This window comes from Diceros bicornis, chromosome 21 (assembly GCF_020826845.1).
Source record: "Diceros bicornis minor isolate mBicDic1 chromosome 21, mDicBic1.mat.cur, whole genome shotgun sequence".
In the NCBI taxonomy this organism is placed as follows: Eukaryota; Metazoa; Chordata; class Mammalia; order Perissodactyla; family Rhinocerotidae; genus Diceros; species Diceros bicornis.
In genome coordinates, this window is record NC_080760.1 from 26,665,713 (window position 1) to 26,681,013 (window position 15,301).

A 15,301-nucleotide genomic window follows, 5' to 3' on the forward strand; every position below is an offset into this window, starting at 1 on the left:
ATGTGATATATAATCATCTATTATTCACAGGCATGCTCCAGCCCTAGAGATAAAGCATTGAAAAAGATGGACACAGAACCCATTAATACAGAACTAATAGTCTTAGCAGAGAAAACAGACACCAAATGCTACAAAGTGTGATAAAATCTACAAAGTGCCGCGTACCGTGGGAAAGTATAATACAGACTCTAATTTGTACAGATTCTATAGTATAGATTCTAACTAGGTAGTCCAGAAAGGAACCTCTGAGTAACTAACATGCAAACCAAGATGACAGAATGGAGTATGAGTTAGCTAGGTGAAATACAGGGGGAACATATATACAAAGATGTTTACTGAATGAAGATTCTAGGGAAAAAATATCTATGAGATAAATGCCCAGAAAGAGAATTGCTGGGTCAAAAGGCAATTACAATTTTATAAAAAAGGTTTGTTTGCTTAGTTCTTTGGAATAGAAAAAGACAAAGTCACACTTACTGTTTATGTAGCAGAGGGAATTTTAGAACAATTTAATAACATTATTTAAGACAAGAGACTAAAACTCAGTGCTCCAAGCTCTGAGACCAGAGACCACGTCATCATCCTCACATCCTAAATGCAGAGCTTCACACGCCAGAGGTGCCCACCAATGGTTTCCTGAATTAATGTGAATCCTTAGGTTAATATAAAAGAAATGAAATTGTCAGGAGGACTCCTCCATCACACCTATCTCTAGAAATGACAGCTTTTAAAAGAATTAACCTCTTCATCATCATCCCCTATTTTTTTTTTTTTTTTTTTTTTGCTGGGAAACATTCGTGCTGAGCTAAATCTGTTGCCAATCTTCCTCTCTCTCGTTTTTGTTCCTCTGCAAAGCCCCAGTACATAGTTGTATATTCTAGTTGTAAATCTTTCTAGTTCATTTATGTGAGCCACCCCCACAGCAAGGCTACTGACAGAGGAGTGTTGTGGTTCTGCACCCTGAGCCAAACCTGGGCGGCTGGAGTGGGCCGAACTTTAACCACCAGGCCATCAGGACCAGCTGCCCAAGTAATTTTTAATGAAAGCCCCTCACATGAACTATTGCAAAAGCCTCCAAACTGGTCTCCATGTCTCCATTCCTCTCATCTTCCAAACTCAACCTCCACAGAGTCTGAGAGTCCCCAAATCTGTCATTTCTCTTCTATACTTAAAACTCTAAATGGCACCTCAACACCTCCAATTGTGCATCCCAAACACAGAACCTAAGACCAACACTGCTGAAACCAGGGGAGAAAAAGGACAATTTAGTGAGTTTTTCATAAAGTTAATGTATTCAACTTAGAGGACTATTTATTATGAGATTTTGCTTCCTGCCTTTTTGGTGTTTAAAATATCCTTTTGTTTATGAAAGGATGGGTGAGTACATGATAGTTTTTAAGAAACATCTCCACTTAGCAAATTAAAAAGTTGGCAAATCTATAACAGGTAGGCTTTATTTTTTTATTGTAATGGTCCATGAAAAAGTCTGGGAAACACTGACTTACACGATAAAGTCCAAAACACAAACAGTTCCCTCACCTATCTGTGTCCTCTCTTTCCCAGATTTTTTGCTCTGGCAATACAGGACCACAATAGTGTCCTGCACACAACCTAATTTTTTCTCTTTGTTCATCTTTCCCACGAGTAGAAAGACCTCATCTACAACTCCTTCTCTTCTTCATTCACTCAATTTACTGAGTACCCACTATGCAAGCACTTGGGATACAGCAGGCAGCCAAAGAAGAACATCACTGTCTTCATGCAGCTCACAGTCTAGTGGAGAAAACGAAATCAAATAAATACAGAATTAAAAACTCTGATAAGTATTGCCTTACGGAAAACGGAATGAAGGAGCCCCAAAATGAAGGCAGGAAGGCTAGTCTGGAACCTACTATAATTCGGGTAAGAGATAACCATGATTGGTGGCAATGGATAAGTCATAATCTTGAGTAGACTGGTTTCCCTGACAAAAGTCCTTAGTCTGATAGCACCTAGGTAATTCAAAGTGCTCTGAACTGCAATGGAGTTTCTTTTCTAAGAAATGGGTCTCGGCCAGAGGAAACAGGAGCTAGGGGTCCTCCAAAGAGGTGTGGCTTCTCAACGCACAAGTTTACAGAGGATGCTCCAGGTGGAAAGCATGTCCTGAGCTTTCTCCGCAGCAGGGGTCAGGCCGGGGACGGAGAGGCGGCTGGAGCCCAGGCAGGAGCCGCGTGCCGGACCTCGGAGCCCGGGCGGGGGACGGAGAGGCGGCTGGAGCCCAGGCAGGAGCCGCGTGCCGGACCTCGGAGCCCGGGCGGCCGAGCCGAAAACCAACCCAAGGTCCCGCTAAGGAAGAGCCGCGCGAAGGCGGTTCCCACGGGGTTCCGGGATGGGTATCCTTCTCCAGAGGCGGCCACCCTGGGTCCACCCCAGCCCAACGGGCTGTGAGAAAGGCCCCGGTCGCTTTGCTTGCCCGAGTCAGAAAGGAAGAAAATTCAGGAAGGGTCGGGCCGATAGGAGCCGAAAGGGGACAGGAACAGAGTGCGAGGGGGCGCCGCCGCTTCCCACCTGCGTCAAGCTCCAGCTGGTAACAGGGCAGCGGCTCGAGGGAGAGCTTGTAACCCTCGAAGCGGGGATCCAACAGAGGTCTCTTCACTCGCAGGGAGCAGTTAGCGGCCACCTCCATCGCCTTTCAGGGTCCTAGCGTGAGAATTAATAAAGCTCTTGTTAAAAGGTCCGCGCTTCACTCGTAGCATCGAGGCAGGGAGGCGGCGTGGCTCCCATCCCAGAAAACACTGCGGTGCAAAACGCCTTCTGGGAAATGTAGTGCCCGTGAGAAAGTTGACTCTGTTGCATGCTGGGCTATGTAGTTTTCCGGGGACTTGAACGCGTGCACGACAGCAGGGTCTGGACTCTGTTACCCAGAGGGCTGAGCGGCCAGGAGGCGGCCCGCGCTGGTTAAATTCTCACATTATAGGCAGGGTGGCGAGACCCCGCCCCGGAAATGCGTGTTCTAGCTTTCTGTGTGCTTAGGTGCCCGAGCTACTGAGGGTCTAAGTCCGGGCAGCCGAAGTGTGGTAGGTAACGGTCGTCAGCGCAAGGGTCATTTCGTCGCTGGGAAGGGACGGCCCTCGCCCGCGGTGATGGTGGTGAGCTATGCCCGTGGTCCTCAGGGCCGGGACCCGGGCCCAGCCCAGGCTCCTTTCGATGTGCTGTCTTTAGTTAGCTTCCCCGACCCGCGCTCGCGGGCCTGTAGGGCTCTCCGACAGGGCGTGCTACCGGAGTTGGCCTGAAGCCAGTCCTCGCTTTGTTTTCTGGCTCCTCCCCTCCCGCCGTCTCCGCCCTATTCTATTTTCCCAAAGAATGGCTGAATTGGGAGGGATCCCCTAGCGCCCTGGTTTTACCAGTGAGAAAACTGAGGCCTTTAAGAATTGACTTGTCCAAGGTCACTATCCGTATTTTAGGGGCCAAGGCGAGATCAAGTTCAATATTCTAGGAATGGTACTGGCTAGACCTTAGAATTATTTTGAAAATGTTAGCCTCCAACTACCAAACCGAACATTTCCTAGTCTTTTCCCAACCCCTCCTTTTTCTTGTTCCACTCAAAAAAAGAAAAAACAATTTTTTCCAACTCTGAAAACTCATTGCCATCTTGAGTTTTCATATAGGGGAGATGGGAGACAACACAAAAGTAGTCTCAAGTTAGTGACAGATTAGGTGGAATAACATTAGCTTATTCCAAGTTTTACAACCTAACCTTCTTCTCTTTTCTATACCATTTTGGTTTTGGTTGTCTGTTTTTACTGAAAATTGAGAATTTTCTAAGTTAGGAATTCGTTTTTGACATTTGTTTTCCTCTTATCCCACCAGCAATCTTTGGTAAAGAGCATGGACACACACACACTTCGAGTTAGTTTGGCAGTTGTAATTCTGGCTACATCCTAGTGAAAAGTAGTCAAGTAAAGCACTTTGGGCCTTATCTGGAAATTCCGTGCTTAATTTTTTACTGATGTTTAGGTTATATGGCTTCCTCAAAATTTTGAGTGCAGTTAAGGTGCAGAAATGATTAACAGTCAGTTATGATGTGCTGTTAAAGTGTTTTGGGGCTTCTGGGTTCAAAGTAACTGAGTTCAAATTCTGCCTTCACCACTTTTTATCTTGGTGCCTCAGTTTCCTCATCTGTAAAATACAAAGTATGTTAATAATATTTACATAAAAGAATAAGGTCTGGGAATTAAGTGAGATAGAAAACCAATGTGTTAGCCCAGTACCAAGCACATAAGTGTTTAATAAATGTTACGATAATTATTATTACCCAAAGACTCCTTAATAAGGGTATATGGGGGAAGAAAATTGTAAAGTGAGTTCATCAGTATGACTTCTTGGGATATAGTAAATAATATTAAGAGTAGTGACACTGTTAACACATTGTTGAAATTTATCACCCCTTCATTTGATAGAATGTATGTTAAGTGTGTTGGGAGGCTTGCCTAGAGGATTTAGAAGAAAATGCTTTGTAAGTGTTCTATATCTGAAAATACATGTTGATGTTCAGGTTAGCAAGATGAACAAAGATGCGCAGATGAGAGCAGCGATTAACCAAAAGTTGATAGAAACTGGAGAAAGAGAACGGTAAGTAATAGATTGTGTTCATAAATTACATTTAACTTCTTTAAATTATAGTTACATTTTATATAAGAATCTAAATATCAAGGAACAAAACTCATGTCAGTGGAAAGAATTACAGAAAATTGAGATCATCAAAAGCTTCAGTTCCTAACATCTATAAAAATAGTTAGCTCTGTTCAGTATTGTAAGACTTGGAAGGAAGTGGGTGATGTAGAAAGATGAACAAGAAATGACAGTCTTTCAAAGGATATTTAATAGAGAAGAAAAATACCCAAATCACTACAGTTGAAGACATAATGTTACCCAGGTTTTAACAGGGAGACAACATGATAGAACTCGTGTCAGTTACCAAGCTCTCTTAACCTCAGAGAAGCATGTACTGTTCCTGCTTTCTGAAACATTCCTCTTCCTTCCCCTCATCTTGAGCTAATTCTAGCTCATTTTTCAGGTGTTAATTTAAATATCATCACTTCTAGGTATCTTGTTCTGTCATACCATTTAATCACATTGCATTGTAACCAGCTACTTTGCTAGTTTGTATCCTCCAATATAATCTCAGTTTCCTGGCAGTGGAAATACCATTGTATACCAGGCATCATGCCTAGCACATAATTGGCCAAGTAAATATTTGAAGAATATACAGGTTTGGAAGTACAAAGGACAGGTTAAGGAATCAAGAAAGTCTTCCAGAACCAGGGAGATAAGTTGTATGAGAAAACTATATATAAGGAGCAGAAGGGAGCTTTCAGCTCCACCTGGGGGTTAAGGTGATCTGTTAAGGTCTCACAGAATAGTAAAAGAGGTGCTTCAGCTGGGGGAGAAGGATTATCAGTTCTCCAAGCCGATAAAGGAAGGAGAGAAGACGGTCTGGGCAGATGGAACAGAATGTGCAAAATCACAGAGATTTGTTATGACATGATGATGTTCTGGGGAACTGCAAAATTAAAGCTAGAGTGTGAAGTGTGAAAGCTGTGTGGCTGGAACAGTGGACAGGAGTGTGGATTTTGTATAAGTCAAAATTTTTTCAGTAAAAATGATAGAAACTGAACGCAGAAACTGGCTTAACCAAGGGAAATATATAAGCTCATCTAACTAAAAAGTCTAGAGCTCGAAATTGCTTCAGGTACCTCTGAGTCCAGGCACTCAAAAATTGTCAAGAATATGTCTTTCTTTTCCTCTCTCAGCTCTGCTTTCCTCTGTGTTGGCTTTATTCTCAAGCAGGCTCTTCCCACAAGGTGGCAAAGCAGAGATTAGCTGTTCGAAATTTACATCACTCCAGCCCGGACTACTTTCCTCCTAGTAGTTTCAGGCCTAGCTTGGTTACCATCTGACTTAGGTAATAGGCCAGTTATGATGAGCCTTGCCTAGGTCACATTTCCATTGCTAGAACCCTTTCCAAATTTCTTACACTGAGAGTGGTGGAGTGTTTTTTTTGTTTTTTTTTTCTGTCAAAAAAGGGCAAGAAAACGGGTGTTGGGTTTGCAAAAACATTTGTTGATTTTATCCTTAGGTGGTGGGAGCATTAACAGATTTTATGAAAGGGAATAACTAGATGGCTTTTGCACTTTAGGAATGTTATGCTGACAGTGTGGAGGATCCACTTGAAGGGCTAGAGATAGAGGGCAGGAGAATGTATGAGAAGATTATATTGGGTTAAAAATGAAAAACAGCAAAAATGAAAGGAGAACTTAACAATTTTTTTTAAAAGTAAAATCAGCAGCCCTTAATGTGAGGAATGATGAAGAAGGTGGCATCTAGCACAGTGCCTTGGGAAACTGAGAGGGTTGTGTTGCCAGTAATGAGTATAGGGGATTATATATTGTTTTTTATTTCTGTTTTCATTCATGTATCTTAAAGTTATTGAATTTCTACCACATGCCATGTCCTATTAAGATGCTGAAGATACAGTAGTGAACAAAATGAAGTCTGTTCTTTCATGGAGCTTACATTCTAATGGGAGGAGACAGACACTAAATGTGTAATGTGTCAGATGGTGATGAGTCCTAGAGGAAAAATAAAGCAGGAATAATGGGGTGTGTTATTTTGGATAGAAAAAAAAAAACAAAAAAAGGCTTCACTGATAGGCGATCAGAAGGATATGAGGGAGTTGGGGAGACTTCAGGAGCCAAGATCCTGAGATAGGAGCTTGCCTGGCAGTTGGGGGAGCACATGGAAGCTAATGGGACTGCGTAAATTGGGAGAGGGAGGGAAAAGATAAAAGTCAGGCATAGCTGGGGAGAGGGCAGATCCTGGAGGGTCATTCAAGCTGTAGTTAAGACTTGGAATTTTATTCTGAGTAAATTGGGAAGCCACTGGAAGGTTTTGAGCAGTGGGAGGAGAATGAAGTGTACAAGAGAAGCAGCAGGGGGACGAATTAGGAGGCTTTGGTAACAGTCCTGTCAAGACACGATGGTGGCTGAACTAGGGTAGTAGTGGCAGAGATGGTAAAAAACATTTGGATTGTAGGTATGTATTTTAAAACTGGAACCAATAGGATTTGCTCATGGATTGGATGTGTAGTGTTAACAAAGTTGTTGAGTGAAGGACGCTGCCAAGGTTTCTAGCCTGAGGACCCAGAAGAATGGAGTCACCATTCTGACAAGGAGAACAGGTTGAGGTGGGAGAGAAGCGAGAGTTGGGTTTTGGCCCTGTTGAGATGGAAAGGCCTAATTAAATATCAAGATGGAAATGTCACATAGTGGATATATAGGAATATTGAGAGAAGCGGTGTGGTTTGGGACATGACATGTTTAAGCTGAGAAATTAGATGATTTAAATTGAAGATTGAGGATTTATAAGGGGGGTATGACAAAAAGATAAAGTACTGATAAAATATTTTATTGCATCCATGATGCCATTAGTTGCAATATACACCTTTTTATTTTTTATCAATAAGAAACAAGAAAACACTTGTTTTCTTAATTAACTTAGAATAGGCATGCCAATTACTTAATTGTTAAAATATGGAAAAAAGGTGTTAGATTCAGGGCCAGCCCGGTGGTATAGTGGTTAAGTTCACACACTCCGCTTCAGCGGCCCGGGGTTCACAGGTTCGGATCCTGGGTGGGGACAGACATACCACTCATCAAGCCATGCTGTAGAGCTGTCGTATATACAAAATAGAGGAAGATGGGCACAGATGTTAGCTCAGGGCCAATCTTCCTCAGCAAAAAGAGGAAGATTGGCAACGAGTGTTAGCTTATGGCCAAGCTTCCTCAGACACACACACACACACACACAAAAAGGTGTTAGACTCAGTGAAATACCATAGTTAATGTATAACTTAGGGCCAGCCCCGTGGCTTAGCGGTTAAGTGCGCGCACTCCGCTGCTGGCGGCCCGCGTTCGGATCCCGGGCGCGCACCGACGCACCGCTTCTCTGGCCACGATGAGGCCGCGTCCCACATACAGCAACTAGAAGGATGTGCAACTATGACACACAACTATCTACTGGGGCTTTGGGGGAAAAAAATAAAATAAAAATTAAAAAAAAAAATGTATAACTTAGAAGCTTAGTGGGAAAAAGGGAGAGGGAGGTCTGTGAGGTTAGAGAGAGTTATATTGGGGAAGTAAGAGAGCTAAAGGGTGAGTGTTTGTAGTCAAAGAATGGAGTTTGAAGATTTCAGAGGTGCAGCTGACCCAAGCTCAACTAATACCCTCGAGAAGTTATACAGGACCCACAGTATTCCTGTTGGTAGAGGGAAGTAGAAAGTGTGTAAGAAGGCCAGAGAGTAGAGTTTCTTGAGAATTATTGTGCCCCACCCACTTCATTTAATTTTCCTGATGACAGAAATGAGGCCCAGAGTTTAAATGATTTGCATAAGATCGAAGAAGTATTTAGTGATAGACCCAAGATTAGGCCACCGTTAAAGTTTTGTGACTAGAAGGTGGGGGGTATTTAATTGAATAGTTGAACCTTTGCTTCAAACATTGCTATCCAAGTAAGATATTGTACATTGTTGTAGTTTAATTTGAAAACACTTCTTTTTCAACAGTCTCAAAGAGTTGCTGAGAGCTAAATTAATTGAATGTGGCTGGAAGGATCAGTTGAAGGCCCACTGTAAAGGTAATCAGTTTCATTTGGAGGATAAGCTAATTCCATTGCTCCCAACTGTGTAGATTTGGGGTTCACCAGAAAAATTATAGTCAGTATTTTAAGGTATATTGAGTGCTCAGGCATAATTTAAAACAAATAGAAAATGGAATCTTGTAGTAATCATTTCCTCCTCTTGGTAATAATACGTAGACATAGTTCCTAAATTGTTAGAAATTTTCTTTTTGTTTCTCTTAAAACAAGTGAGGCAAGATTTTCTCTGACTTCAAAATATGGAATCCCACCTTTTCCAGTGTGCCTCCTCAAAGTGAAACATGAGTTATTCCTAATATGGTCTAATTTAAAACAAATTGATCACTTCATGATTGGCAGACTTAAAGGAATTGTATCTCCTGTCTTAACAGGGTTATTTTAAAAAATTCATGTATAAAAGCTCTTAGAGAACTACACTTATTTTTAAAAGTGTAGAATGGAAGCTTGTTAAATTGCTGGGTATTGATACCACTAAATAGATTATACGTCACTAAGATGAGCCTCGTTACTTTCTGGCTCACCTTTTAGTATGATGGCATTGTGATTATTTTTAATGAATTCCCATTGTGTTGTAATGGTTTCTATAAATAATAATGATAATAGAGACTATTTATACCATTACCCCTAAGAAGGCAATGTGGCAAATTAGTAAAGCATAGGCTTTGAGGTCATACAGACCTTCACTGGTAAAAGACTAGAGCTGGATTTTAACTCATGTTTGATGAGTTATTTCATCTTTAGGCTTCAGTTGTCTCACCTGTGAAGTGGGAGAAATGCCCGCCCGTTAGATTATTGTGGCTAGTAAATGATGTAAAGCACCCAGCTCATGATAGGCGTCCAGTACATGTTAACTGCTTTCTCTCTTCTCTGTCTTTCGGCCCAGCCTAGAGAAGAGAAAGGAGCAAAAGAGTTGTTCTATATTTTAATTTTGGGCTATGAAATTACAAGTTAGACTCAAATAATAGCTTTTTTTCCCCATCCATACATTTAAGAGCTGGTACGATGATAATCAGATAAGATCTGTGTGGTTATAAGTTTCAAGCGTTTTACAAATGTTAGATTTGAAATTACAGTTCAAATTTATTCTTAGTGTTATAATTATTTGTGAAGTTACAGGTTATTTAGCTGAGAGATGAACAGGCTTTTATGTTTTTGATCTGGTGAATACTTAATGTGTTTAAGGATGAACTAAATCTTCATTAGAAAAGAAAAAAAGAAGTGTCCTCTTTTTTTGTTAAAGACCAGTCTGCACTCTAAAAACATGATCTTAACCCTTCCTCTATGAAAATCTTTCTTACAGATAATGATTTTAAATGATATGATTTGTTTTTTGCTTTTGCATAAGAGGTAATTAAAGAAAAAGGACTAGAACACGTTACTGTTGATGACTTGGTGGCTGAAATCACACCAAAAGGCAGAGGTAAGGGATACACATTGTGTGAAAGGAAACGTGTGCTAAAGACATGAGTTTCTTTTTCTTTCTTGCTGGTTCAGCTTTTCTTTCTTTTTACAAGGAAAAGCACTTTTTCTAGAATTGTTTGGGTGCTTGCATCTCCTCATGTGGAAGGAGTTATAAGTGCCTACCTGCATTTCTAGAATGGTCTCAAGTAACAAATAAGATAAAAGGTATAAAATGTTCTTGCACTTTAAAACAGTATACAAATGTAAGTTGATATGGTTAAGACAGATAATTTTTAAAATATGGTATTTTGTAGAGGCAAATATCTAAAGCTAGGATTTATAAACTTTATCAGATATGGCAAGACTCCACTTAAATTTTTAATAATTCAAAGTTTACTCCAGCCCCTGAGTCATTGCTGTGCTATCTCCTGTCTTATTAAAAATAAACACAGCTCTGTCTTCTTGAATGTCTAATTAAGAATTTGATAGCTCCATAACTCCGTGTTCAAGGTAGTCCATATTTAAGACCCACACTACAGCCACCTTCTTAATTTCTCCCTTGAATGCTTTGTTTACAGAAGGCAAAGGAAAGAGAGGAAATATTATATTAACACTGATGATGTGTAATAAATATTAAATCAGGAACTACCTCATATTGTTAGATATAGCTACATTATTTTCATTTGTTTCGAGGAAGTTTTTTTTTGTAGTTAAAGTGGAAGCAGATAAATTAGATGACCCGTTAGTTGTTTTCTCACACAGAAATAGTAAAAAGAATTGTGTGAAAAGTAAATAAGTTTGAAAACTATTACTAGAAAATACTAATTCCTTGAACTGCTACCTGCTGGGGAGGAGCTACAGAACCCCGTGGTCCTTTCCATCCATCTCTTTAGGCCTGGCTACAGCTAAAAAATGTGACTTTTTTGTCAAGAATGTGTCAGGGAAAGGAAGAAAAAAAACCAACAGTATTTATTGTTCCCCTGTGAATTTATATTTTAAAATAATTTTTGTTAATTTCTTTTTCTATTTTTCTTCTGTAATTTATGCTTAATCTGTTAACATTTAGGAACTGGTTATATAGGGTAGAAATTGTCTTTTGCTTCTCCTTCAATACTGGTGTCTTGAACATTTCAGTCTCTTGTAGCTCCCCTGCTAGAGAAGGAGCAAGAAAAGAAAAGAGAAGTAAAAATAAATATTTTCTTTTATGTTTTTAGTCTTTTTATTGTCAAGAGAAGTTTTTATTTTATTTGTTTAAATTAACCTACTTAGTAAAATTGACCTTTTTTTAGTGTGTAGTTCTGTGAATTTTGTGCACATGTGTAGATTCATGTAATCACCACCCCAAAAAAAACTCCCTCAGGCTGTCCCTTGATAATCACACCCTATCCTAACCCCCAGGCAGCTGATCTATTCTTGATCACCATAATTTTGATTGAAGGTGTGTTTATTATACATATTGATCACATTTCAGTGGACTTGAATTATGTAATCTTTATTTCTGGGCAGGCTTAAACTAAACAATTTATAAAGAGGGGTATCTGTCTGATTTGATTTGTGTACTTATTTTTGGAATTCTTTATAGAAATATTGAATGTATCTGAAGTTTTTCGTTTCCTCTGGATACCAGCAGATAAGAGTAGAAGTTTCAATGAATTCCCTATTGTCCTTATTTATTAGTAGCCAAAAAAGGAAAAACATTAGTGAAGATTTGTTTATTGACATTTAATATTAATTAAAATTTCAGAAAGCAGGGTGTTTTTTTTGTTTTTATTGAACACTTTAGATAATACAGTCATATGGTTCAAAATTCAAAAAGTAAAAATAGAGCATAACTACTGTTGCAGTGTTTGCATCTTTGCTGAGTCAGAGAGTGTGTGCATTTATTTCAATAGAATATTGCCAAATTTCCTTCCCAAAAATGTTGTGCCAGTTTATACTCCCACCAGCTAATGTGAGAGTTCCAGTTCTCCCTCAGTCTTGCCAACACAGTGTATTATTGACGTTTGGATGTTAGTCAGTCTGATTGATAAAACATGCTATCTGAATGTGGTTTTAATTTTTATTTCTCTTAGGTTAAGCCCCTCTTATGTTCAAGAACTATGTGTTTCTCCTTTTCTTCACCTCCTTTGCTCATTTTTCTCTTAGCCTGCTGATCTTTTGCTTATCAATTTGAAAAAATTGTATAGTAGAGAGATTAGCCCGTTTCTCCCCCTTTTTATCATTTGATTTTGTTTATGGTGATTTTGGCTAAGCTTAAGTAGTGGTTATGGGTTTAAATCAAATTTATCAATCTCTTACAGCCTGTTTTTAAAAAGGCCTTTCCTACTCCCAGTTTAAACAGTTTTCCCATGTTTTCTTATCAGTGTGCAATGTATTTAGGTATTGGATAGTTCATTCAAATAGTGAATTGCAAATATTCTTTATTTCAGATATCCTTACCAATTTTTTATTGAAGTATGAGAATTATTAAAATTTTTTACTAGTAATCCTGAATAAGATATCAAATCTCAAGTTGACATATATTAATTGGAATCTTCTTACTCTTATATTTTTATTTTTATATTTCAGCCCTGGTACCTGACAGTGTAAAGAAGGAACTCCTACAAAGAATAAGAACATTCCTTGCTCAGCATGCCAGCCTTTAAGATTGAATTAGATTGTGTCATTTTGTGGTTTTATTTCTGAAAGTAACACTTGCCATAAATTAGGAGTCAGTTTCCCAAAATAAAATCCTTTTTTGTATGATGGTATACAGTTTTCAGTAATGATGTATACATTGTATTGATTTTTTCCCTAAATGTGTTATTTTAATAAATATCTCATGAATGAGTTTGAAGTTTCCTTGGATTTTGGAATAAATGGGACTTTTTAAATAATTCACCACATTTGTTGAGAGAAAGCAATTAATATAGTTTTAAGTATGCAAATCTCTGTGCTATAACTGAGGAGAAGTAAGCAGCCTCTTCTGATTGTCTGGATGTGGTGTATTCCTCTTTTGAATCCCTATGATATTTTATAATGTCCCATCTTGTACTACTGTTGTCTTATTTCTTATTTGTTATAAACTCTGAGTGTTAGGACTGGGTCTTACTCATCTTTATGTGCCTTCCTTATTCCTCAAAGAATTTACCATCCTATTGGAAGAGAGAACACTTGCAAACTGGCTCCATACCAAGCTCCTCTCACATAGTCTACTGATCTGAACTTTGAAAGCAGAAACTAAATTGCATCCTCACATACTAAGGTCAAGAAAGAACTTAATGGGAAATAATCTCCACCCATAGCTTTACTCTGACATCAAGATTGCCAAATCCAATGGACTCTTGTCTGTTCTTATGTGATCTCCGCTGGAAAATGAGAATGATGACCATCCTGCCACTTGGAACTTTCTTGCCATTCCTCACATTGTTTCTTCCTACCACTGGATGTTCCTTCTGATTCTTGTGAAGTACCTTTTGCTGTATGCGGCTTTAAATAATGGTGTTTCTAGGGCTCCTTCCTTGGCCCTCTGTCTGACAAATGATACACTTTTCCTGGGCAAATACCAGGAAACTTGGGTCGGACCATGGCTTCAAATGCTAACAGATTGATAAATGGTAAATTGCATCTCCAAACCAGACTTCAAGCCAGCCTCCAGACCGTATACCCAACTGCTATGGATCAGCTTTCTTGGATGTTACATAAACACTTCAAACTGACCATACCTAATATAGTGATTTTATTTCCTCTAGTAACTGCCCCTTCTGTGTTCCTTGTCTCTGAGTGGTACCTCCCAGACATACAGATTCCCCGAGAAGCTTGTTAAAATACTGGTTCTGAAGGTAAGGGATATGGCACAAGATTTCTGACAAGCTGCCGGTCCATGCTCACGCTGCTAGTCAAGGACCACTATTGAGTGTAGCAAGGCTGTGAGTTGTCCACTCCTTGCCCTCTTAACTGCCTTAGTTCAAGCCCAGATTAGTGCAGTAGTCTCCTAATATTTCCTTGCGTTGTTGTTCTAGGCCTCCTCCAATATCTTCCACAGTGTTGCCTAAGTGACCTTACTAAAATGCAAGCCTGGTCAGTTTATTCCCCTACTTGAAATTGCTCAATGGCTCTTTTAGTTTTCAGGGTAAAATTCAAGCTCAGGCATAGCAGCTAGGCCCTGCTTGATCTGACATTTACTTATTTCTCTAGTTAAGAGTTCCCAAAAGTATCAAGTTGTTTCATCTCTCAATACCTGTGAAAATCCATCAACCTAGAAAGAGCCCTTGAATTGTTAAAACATTCTGCCATTTTTCTGTTTGACTTAGATTCCCCACCACTGTTTTTCTATAAGAAGCACTTGTGGGTAATTTCTCAACACAGTGCTTTTTTAACTTTTGCATGCGCCTCCTGGAGAGGAGGAAACGACTTTTTTTTACTTCATATTATACTTACTTGTGGATGAATGGACGAGGAAATGAATATACGGATGAACCAGTGGATGATCATTATGGGAACACAAAGGTAAACAATACAATTGGGTGTAGTTGAGGAAAGGATTAACGTTAATTTTTGGTTCGTGTTCCAGAGATACATTTTATTTTTCTGTTGAATTTGTGTTTTAAGTATAGTCTGAACAAACTGGATTTAATTATGTAAATTTTGAACGTAAGACACACACAATTTCAAAAACTCCCCAAAAGAGTTGTTTGTTTCACTTCATCTCTTCTAAAGCAATGATCTAAAGTAATAATAGTTAACATTCATCATTCTGCTACCCATTATCAAAAAGGAAACAGTCTTATTAAAACCAATGGGTAGTTCATATTTCATAGTACTGTATATGCAAGCAAACCAAGAATTGCTCAGAGATACTATTTTAATAGCTCAACAAATATGATAAAATGAAAAATTATGAAAATATTTTGAAATGGAGCAAAAAATAGCTGAACTGATAATACTTCATAGTAATTCAAAATACTAAAGAGCATAGCTTTAAAGTGACAGTGCAGAGGACTCCCCACCACCTCTAGGGTTTTTTGACGTCTTAGAAATGTCTTGAACCATTGATATCTTTCAGATGAACCAACTTTGTGAACACTCTGACTCACGTCATTCATTTATGTACACTAGGAATATATTCTTTCAAAACCTTGTACCCTGTCATGCTCAATGTTGGAAATTAAATAGGAGGTTACTGTTACATGACTGCACTGGGTGAGTACATTACTAATTGGGATTA

The 15,301-nt window shown here is 39.1% G+C and overlaps 2 protein-coding genes across 3 annotated transcripts in view; one reads left to right on the forward strand and one right to left on the reverse strand.

Annotated features, from left to right (window-relative positions):
• Nucleotides 1-2,759, reverse strand: part of NUDCD1 (NudC domain containing 1) — a 68,809-nt gene extending 66,050 nt beyond the window's left edge. Inside the window, exon 1 of the mRNA XM_058564798.1 lies at nt 2,548-2,759. Within this exon, the coding sequence (XP_058420781.1) occupies nt 2,548-2,665 (118 nt within the window). The 5' untranslated portion in view covers nt 2,666-2,759. The remainder of the gene's footprint in view (nt 1-2,547) is intronic.
• A 220-nt stretch (nt 2,760-2,979) lies between these two features.
• On the forward strand, nt 2,980-12,931 carry ENY2 (ENY2 transcription and export complex 2 subunit). Of its 2 annotated transcripts, none has more exons than XM_058564801.1 (5): nt 2,980-3,056; nt 4,535-4,611; nt 8,603-8,673; nt 10,040-10,114; nt 12,664-12,931. In XM_058564801.1, the coding sequence occupies exons 2-5, from the start codon at nt 4,544-4,546 to the stop codon at nt 12,738-12,740; spliced, it is 291 nt and encodes a 96-aa protein (XP_058420784.1). In that variant the 5' UTR covers nt 2,980-3,056; nt 4,535-4,543; the 3' UTR covers nt 12,741-12,931. The 2 variants fall into 2 exon arrangements, with proteins under 2 accessions (XP_058420784.1, XP_058420782.1); XM_058564799.1 differs by having other exon boundaries at nt 3,046-3,128.
• The last annotated feature ends 2,370 nt before the right edge of the window (nt 12,932-15,301 follow it).

Bases quoted from the DNA above. Each gene is read 5' to 3' on its own strand.
- ENY2 (XM_058564799.1), top strand. The intron at 4,612-8,602 runs GTAAGTAATAGA...CTTTTTCAACAG, and splicing joins GAAACTGGAGAAAGAGAACG to TCTCAAAGAGTTGCTGAGAG. The intron at 10,115-12,663 runs GTAAGGGATACA...TTTATATTTCAG, and splicing joins AATCACACCAAAAGGCAGAG to CCCTGGTACCTGACAGTGTA.